We start from the raw sequence: 9,040 nt of genomic DNA, 5'->3' as shown, positions 1-9,040 counted from the left end.
TAATGAAGTTTGTTATTAGGATTTGGTATAGTTTTTTTATTTTTTCAGATTTTTTTTGAGTTTAGGATTTTGTTAGGTATTTTATCAAATTATTGATCAAATTAGTGTAATAAAGTTTGTGATTAGGATTTGTTATATTAATTTAATGTAAATAGAAATTAAATTAAGTTAAGGTAGGTTAAGTAGAGTGAGATTAAGAGTGCTCGAGCTGTTGAAAGACTTTGTTTAGTTTGTTGAATTAGTTTCACCTTATGAATTTAATAAGTTGTCTTTTTTTATTAGGACGGTGCTATTTCTCTAAGATCAATTGGAGTTTGCTTCTTCCGTATTCTGTGCATCCAAGTTCTAGGTAGGTTTTCTATCTCTAAACATAATCAATTGTTTAAGTTTTATATCGGACTTATTTTTCCTAGGATAGCATTTTAGGAGAAGGTCGCGTAGAGGCGCCTTCTCAAAACCCTTGTTTGCTGGAAAATTGTGGAGTTATAAGGAGTTGCGCACTAGAACGGTTAGGATTTGATGTGTTATTGAATTCGTGTTTGTTCTAATTTATGCCAGCAACTATTTTCTCTGTGAAAACTATTGAATTTATTTGGTGGATGTCTCTGAATTAAGGAAAATTTTTGCCTAAATTTTGTTTAAATTGTTTAAAATATGTTTGGTTTGTGAGAAAATGATAATCGGATTAGGTTAGAGATTCTAGTTATAAGAGACACCTTGCTGAATTTGTATCCTTTGTGCTTTGGACTGTAACTAATAAACACACAAGGGGAGAAACAAAAAATCGAGCTTATGCTTATTGTAAGGCCTTAGATAAGGGAAGCATAGAAGACATCCAAAGACCTTGAAGTGCTGATATTGAGGCTGAGAGCCAAAACCTTTCTGACATATTCTCCAGGGTAGGAGTAGAAAGTGTATTAATGATTCTGACTACTGAGGTAAATGCTTCCCCCCAATATTTAAAAGGCATGACAGCTGCTATCAAAAGAGTTAAACTTGTCTCTACTATATGTCTATGCTTTCTTTCTACATTGCCATTTTACTGGTACACACATAAACAACTGAATATATGCTTGATTCCTTTTTCTTGGAGATCTTTAGACAAGTTTAAGTACTCTGCAGCATTATCACTTTAAAAGGTCTTTAGTTTCTTATTAAAGTGCAATTCAATCAGTAAGAAAATGATGAAAAACTTATTTGAGTTGACTTCTTACTCGTATTAGATATAACCAAGTAAACTTAGTATAAATATCAACAAAATTCACAAAGTATCTATTTCCATTAGTACCAGAAATGGGAGAGGGATCCCGTATATCAGAATACACTAGCTCTAAAGGCTCATGGTAAACTGTGGAAGAAATAGTGAACGGAAGTTGATGTGATTTTCTAATGCATCAAGCATCACAGAACTTTTTATTTACAAAAAAAAATGAAATATTACAAGACCTCAAAACAATGGCTACTACATTGCTATTTACATGTCCTAATCGTGCATGCCATAACAAGAATTTATCCTCATTCACAGCAGAAACTAAAGTTTTAGAGTTTATATTAGCAGTTGACATATTTAAAAATTTATAAAGACCATTTTTCACTTTTCCTTGAACAAGCAACTCACCGATTTCTTGTGATTTTACACAGCATCCATTAGCATGAAACTAAAAAAATACACTATTATCACAGTAAAATTAATACACACTCAACAAATTCTTAGTTATGTTAGACACATACAATAGCTTATGAAGCAAGAAGGTTTTAGAACTCAAATCAGATGTCAAGAATAGCTTTCCTACATGAAAAATTTGCAAACCTGCACCATTACCAACCACAACTTTCTCTGAGCTATCATATTCTTCATGCTTGATGAGATTTTGATTGTTGGATGTCATGTGATGTATGGCTACACTATCAGAATATCAGCTTGGATCATCAATAGTTGTAGGTGTTGCAAGAACATTGCTCAAGTTTGCACTGGCCTGTTCTACAGATCTGTTACTATAGAGAAAGCCTTCTTTTCTTTCTCTAAATCTTTCATCAAACTTATGCCAACAACTGAAAGTAATGTGGTCATATTTACCACAAATTTGACACTGCACTCTTTCTCTATAGAAGCTATTACCTCTACCTCGTCCACAATGACGGCCTCTTCCTCTTTCTCTATTAAAATCTCCTCTTCCACCATTAAAGCCTCTTCTATTTTCACTATAACTGCCTCTTCCACTATTAAAATCTCCATTGAAACTAAAATTACTTCTGCCTCCATTAAGTTCACCAATAAAATCTCATTTTCCTCTGCCAGTGATATATGTATCAAATCTAGTCTCATTCATCGATGATCTATTATCATAAGTTGCTGATCTATCATAACCAAACTGAGCTATACCTTCTCTTGCAGATCTACCTCCTCTCTCTTGATATCCACCTTGAGAACTATCTATCTATAACTTTCTTGTGTGTGCTGTGCTAAATTAGCTTGAATGAACTGGTCAGGTTTGCGAAACTTCTCTAAAAAACACTCATGAGCCATTAGTACTACCTCAAGCTCTCCAACACTGATGCCTTGTAGATGAGTCATCACAAAGATGATAAGTGGTGCATATTCTTCCGTAAGGCCATGAAGAATTGTGTTAATATGATCACTCTCTCTAATTGGTTCACATACTGAAACTAGTGCATTTATTGTACTTTTTATAGCAAGAACATAATCACTCACAGAGGATCCAATTTGAACGCTACTCAAGCGATTTTTCAACTGCATTAAGCATGAAATAAACATGACCTGGACCGGGTTGGATTAACCGGCCGGGTCACCGAGTTCGCATGAAACCTGTCGGATCGAACTGAGTTCAACCGGGTCTGTTGCATAGACGGTTCAACGAGTAGCTCGGTCCGGCCAGGTAACCGGGTGACCGAATTTTCGGTCAAACTTGCCAGATCGAGCCAGGTTTGATAACTATGCTTTAGCTCCTATCTGAGAAGAGAAGTGATCTTCAAGTCTTTTCCACACTTCATTTGCAAATACATATCCAACCATTCTGGTTGTAAAGGGTTTAGTCATCAATGCTATGAGCCACGATTTTAGCAGTGCGTCTTACTTCTTCTACAGCTTGTAGTTTGGATTTACTGTTCTGATAGCTGATACTGTTAGGTACATTTCTAGTATTTCTTCTCCAGCGATGTGATGCAGCAAATCATTGCCTTCGATTGTTGATTCTGTTTGATCTTTTCACTGTAAGTAGTTTTCATCATCCAATTTCATAATTATGGGGTAGATGTGAAGCTGGACTGCATTCGGATTGAGGAACCTAGATCTAATAGTTCTAAAACGTTTGCACCTAAATTTGCCATGTATAAGAGAAGAACCAAAACTCTGATACCATAAAGGTAGCAGATTCAGGTTCAAGGAAACAGAACTAGAACTCTAAGATTGAGAGAAAATGAGAGCATAAGTAGAGGAAAAAATTGTAAATTGCAATGTTAAAAGCTTAGCAATATTAACAAAATGAGAATACATGAAGAGTACACAATATTTATAGAGTATTTTTTATCCTATCGCACACTTTTCACACTGTATAAAAGAAGGTTAACCACTTAAAAAATACTAATAATTTTGCTGACTCATTCTAACTAACTTGAACTTATTCAGCCTAAAATTCTCCAGCGATGTGATCCAGTAAATCATTGCCTTCGATTGTTGATTCTGTTTGATCTTTCCACTGTAAGTAGTTTTCATCATCCAATTTCATAAATATTGGGGTAGATGTAAAGCTGGACTGCATTTGGATTGAAGAACCTAGATTTAATAGTTCTAAAACGTTTGCACCTAAATTTGCCATGGATAAGAGAAGAACCAAAGCTCTAATACCATAAAGGTACGTAGCAGATTTAGGTTCAAGGAAACAGAATTAAAACTCTAAGATGGAGAGAAAATGAGAGTATAAGTAGAGGAAAAAATTGTGAATTACATTATTAAAAACTTAGCAGTATTAACAAAATGAGAATTCATAAAGAGTAAACAATATTTATAGAGTATTTTTTTATTCTATCGCACACTTTTCACAATGTATAAAGAAAGTTAACCACTTAAAAAAAATACTAATAATTTTGCTTACTTATTCTAATTAACTTGAGCTTATTCAACCTAAAATTCTTAAAAAATTCTTATTACCCTCATTTGTTCCTCATTATTCTTACAGTTTCAAAACCAATCTATTTTTTTCTTAAGAAATTAATTCACCAGTTATTCAACAAAATTCAATAATAATAAATTACACTTTTATTCAACTCTCATCTCTCTCCTTCATTAATGTTATTTATCATTATTTTTTTGTTGATATACTTCTTTAGAATAAAGGAGGGTTAAAACACAAAACAAATTATTGACGTTTGTTTGTTTGAGTAAATAATTAAAAGTTTTGTTTTAGTGCTAAAATTATAATGTAATTAAATTTTAGTCTATGAAACTACATTATGTCAATTATTTTAATTTAATCTTTAACTAGTTGGTTAATCGTTAATATTTGTTAATATATTCTAAAGTAATAAATCAATACATTTAGTGTTATACGACATACCACTTGGTACTTGCCTATGTTATGTCACATCATAACATGTATAGGAAAATAATTTTAAAGGGTTAATGTTTAAATTGTCCCTGAAAAATTATGTCGGAAATTTCAATTTATAGTCTAAACTCTAAAAAGATTTAACATTTCAATTTAGTTTCTTCAAGATATATTAATGTAAATCAAGTTACTCTTTCTATTAACGTGTCCCTATTATATGTATGCCACATAGCACATTAAAAACGTGACACGTGACAGATTTTACTATAAATAATTATCAGTAACTAACGCGTTATTATTTGAAAAATTAACAGAAGAATAAACATACATAACTCACATTGGTATCTTTGAAACCAAATTTTGCGATGTTGAGTTTTTTAGGAGATAAGTTGACTTGTGCATGATTTTTCAAGGACTATTTTAAACAATAACCCTATCAATAAAATAAACCCAAAAAAAAAAAAAAAACCCTTAGGATCGGAACAATGTAGATGGATAAGAGAGAGTAGTGATAATGATGATGCGGGGTCCTATGATTGAAACCTTCATCAAGAAGTTGAACCATTGAATGTGGTGAAAATGGGACCAAAACTCAGCTTGGGTTTAATTCAATAATTATTATAAATTATTCATTCATTCATTCTTGTGTAGCATTGTGCTTACAAATTAAGCAGGACCTTTTTGGTACGGTTGAGTAGAAGTGTCCCACTTCAAAGTCCATGAAAGTGTATGCATATCACTAACCAAATATCATAGCCAATCTCGTTTTAAAAAAACGGAGAAACTCTACATCCATGTAAAAATTACATGAATGGTATCCAAATACTTTTTACTCTACGCATTTTTCTCACCTACATACTCGTTTATTTTACACGCGTCTCATATAACGGATATAACGTAATCCTTCTTTTGCGTGATCAACATTTCTCAACGTAAACCTTTTTATATAACGTAATCCAAGTACCTTCTTCTTCTTCTTCTCCTCTGTTCGCGCTCTTCTTCTTTTTTTTCTTCTTCTTCTTCTTCCTGTTCTCCTTCTTCTTCAACCTAATTAAATTCGTTGTTCTTCTCCATTCGCGTTTTTCTTCTCTCCATTATGTATCTGGATTGACTTCAACGTAATTAGCTTCGTCGTTCATCTTCTTCTTCATTTTCTTCTTCAATCTGCACTTCTGAATTGAAACAATGAATGAATCAACTTCCAATCAGTTGAATGAGTGCGATTTGGATAATTTTTCTGAAACGTATCAATTTGATGAGGCTTGGATTATCGAATTTTGAATCTAATTCAATGGAATGAAATTGCTAATTTTATTTGAAGTGAATTGAATAGACTGAGGTGATCTATATCTGAATTGAATTGAATTAATTGATAATATGTAACTGTGAGTGTGAGTAACTGTGAGTAACTTTTCTGTTCGGTAAGTACTAAAGAGTTGATTCACCATGTGCATGTGTTCGGTTCGCTATGCAGAAAGGAGTAAAAAAAATTAGACGAATATATTCTATTTTGTTCCCTAAGCACTATATAATTCTTTCACCGTAATTAATATTTCGGTTCGCCATAATTAAGATTTCGGTTCACCGTACAGACCAGCTGTGTTGTGGATGAAAAATTTGTCCCAAAAGTGGGAATGATTTTCAAGACATCAGAAGAAGCTGGAAAGTTCTATAAATATTATTCCAAACTTGCTGATTTTTCTACAAAAATAAGGAACACGACTCGAGATGGAGACAAGATTAAGAATCAACTAATTGTATGCACCAGAGAGGGGAGGTGAAAATCCAAGATATCTCCAACTTTGAAGACAAACCCTTCAGCTGGGTTAAATTGTCCGGCCAGAATTTACGTACACATAATGAAGGATGTTGGTCTTTGGACAATTTCCAAAGTTGTTTTGAATCACTCACATCCTTATTGTCCAGACCAGGCTGAGATGCTCAAATAACACAGGGAGCTTAGCATGTTCGTGCGTCGCACCATTGAAACCCACGAGGAAGCTGGAATCAGACTGAGCAAAACATACCAATCATTTGTGGCAGCAGCTGGCAGCCGCCGTGAACTAGGTTTTATTGAAAAGGATGTGAGGAATTACATCAAAAGGAAAGTACGGAATATTTTCGAAGAAGACGATGCCAAAGAATTTGGGAAGTACCTAGTAAGAATGAAAGAGAAGAACCAAAATTTCTTCTTTGAGCTCAACCTTGAAGGCGATCACTGCATTAAACATGCATTCTGGGCTGATGCAAGAAGCAGGGATGCATTTGATTATTTCGGAGACGTGGTTTCATTTGACACCACCTATAACACAAACAGGTATTTGGTTCAGTCATATATATTTTTTATGTTCAGTGAGTGTATATATTTTGGTTCACCACGGTCTGCTTGTTTTTTATGCAGGTACAATTTGGTTTTAGGTTCTTTTGTGGGCGTGAATCACCACGGCCAGTTGACACTTCTTGGATGCGCGCTAATGAAAAATGAGGACATCCAATCATTCAAATGGCTATTTGAGTGTTGGCTACGTTGCATGGAAGGGAAGGCACCAAAAGGTATTCTTACCGATCAATGCACATCGATTCAAAGGGCAATTGAGCTGTGCATGCCAACAACAATTCACCGCTTGTGCATCTGGCACATTATGAAGAAGATCCCAAGCAAATTAAATGGCTACAAGTGACACAATAAAATTGAACAAGAGATGAGTCATGTTGTTTGGAACTCGTACACAAAAGAAGCATTTGACAGAAACTGGATCGATTTCCTCAGAAAGTACGGCCTCGGAGGCAACAAGTGGCTTTCAGGTAATTGAGATTTCAATTCGAATTATTTTCATGCTCATATCTTTTTTTCATGCTCATATATGTTTTCGGTTCACCACACCTTATGGGTTCGGTTTAGTTTGCAGAGCTGTACGAAGATCGGCATATATGGATTCCAGTTTACTTGGATCACCACTTTTGGGCCGGGATGAGAAGCACACAAAGGAGAAAGAGCATGCATTCCTTTTTCAACAAGTTCATCACTCGGAATAGCTCCTTGAGACAATTCGTGAAGCAATACGACAATTGCCTAGCAAGCAGAGAGAGAATTCGATGCTGCAGATTTTCACACCATGATACCGTGCGCAAAAAATCAGCAATAGAGGCACAATTTCAGCATGTATATACCCATGAGAAGTTCAGGGAAGTTCAAGCTCAATTCAGAGGTAAAGTGAACTATATCACAAGATCAATGCATTCCACCCTAGGTTTCACAACATATGAAGTCATAGAGCAGGTTTCCAACTCCACATTCAACAAGTTTGTCGTCACCTACGACGCAGTATCACGAGATGTAAAGTGCCATTGCTTGCTGTTTGAGTCTAGGGGCATATTGTGCCGACATTCCCTAAGCGTCCTAAGCTTTGAGCGAGTGGATAATGTGGCACCGAAATACATATTGAAACGCTGGAGCAAGAACATAAAAAAAGGAGGCATACACACATTAAGAGCAGCCAAGATGAACCTCTACTGGAGCCAAGAAGTAAGAGATTTGACGAATTGGTGTTTCGATCGTATAATATATGTGAATTTGCATCCGAGTCTGAAGAGTTGACCAGAATTTTGCACCGAGCATTTGACAAGGTCATGGCGGAGATGGAAGAATATCAAGAGAGAAGCAAAGGAAAAAGTTTGCTAATAACCCACGAAGAAGCGACATTAAGCAATGTGAATGACCTTCAAAACCTACCACGTGTCAAAACAAGAGGTTGGCCCAAGAACAGACTTGGATCAAACCTAGAAAAAAAGATCTCGAATGCCATGAAGAAAAAGAAAAAAACAGCTCCAAGCGAGGTAAAATTGACTTGGTTTTGATTAGTTAAAAATTCAATTGTTCATTTTGCTAATATACAATTAATTATGTCTTTTGTAGTTGAACCTTTTAGACTCCGGATCATTGATTCAGTCAAGCTCCACTCTTTCAATGCACCATATATGAATTATCCAAGAGAGGATTGTACAAGTTTTAGTTTTTATTAATGTAAATTTTTGTTCATCCATGAGCGAATTTTGGTTCACCATGGTTATAGCAGGGTTAATTTCTGATTGTTGTTAGTCTTTAATGAATAGTCACTTTTTTTGTGAAATTCTATATTGATATATGCAGTTTTTCGATTCGTCTAGTGTATTAATTTCTAAGTTGAATAATTAGAATTTGTTTTACATTTTCCGTGTGATTAATTATATAAAAATTATTAAAAAAATCTAAAAGAGTAACATAAATATTTTTAACTTACATTGGTGGAGTTTTAAAACTCTTTCTTGGATGGATTTTCAGGGTTTTGGATTTTGGGTTTAGGGTTCTAGGGGTTTAGGGTTTATGGGTTCTGTGTTCAGGGTTCAGTGTTTAGGGTTCAGGGTTTATGATTCAGGGTTTAGGGTTTAGGGCTTAGGGTTTAGTGGTTCAGGGTTTAGGGTTTAGGGTTTAGGGT

The 9,040-nt window shown here is 34.6% G+C and overlaps 1 protein-coding gene across 1 annotated transcript; it reads left to right on the top strand.

The window, feature by feature from the left end:
* Positions 1-7,267: 7,267 nt before the first annotated feature.
* Positions 7,268-8,163, top strand: LOC148573075 (protein FAR-RED IMPAIRED RESPONSE 1-like). Its single transcript, XM_088505659.1, has 2 exons — positions 7,268-7,370; positions 7,475-8,163. Exons 1-2 carry the CDS (start codon positions 7,268-7,270, stop codon positions 8,161-8,163), a joined length of 792 nt encoding a protein of 263 aa, XP_088361785.1.
* The last annotated feature ends 877 nt before the right edge of the window (positions 8,164-9,040 follow it).

This window comes from Arachis ipaensis, chromosome B2, assembly GCF_059453495.1.
Source record: "Arachis ipaensis isolate K30076 ecotype BB chromosome B2, ASM5945349v1, whole genome shotgun sequence".
NCBI classification, from domain to species: domain Eukaryota; kingdom Viridiplantae; phylum Streptophyta; class Magnoliopsida; order Fabales; family Fabaceae; genus Arachis; species Arachis ipaensis.
Note: the sequence above shows the minus strand (reverse complement) of the source record. Positions and strands in the feature narration are given on the sequence as shown.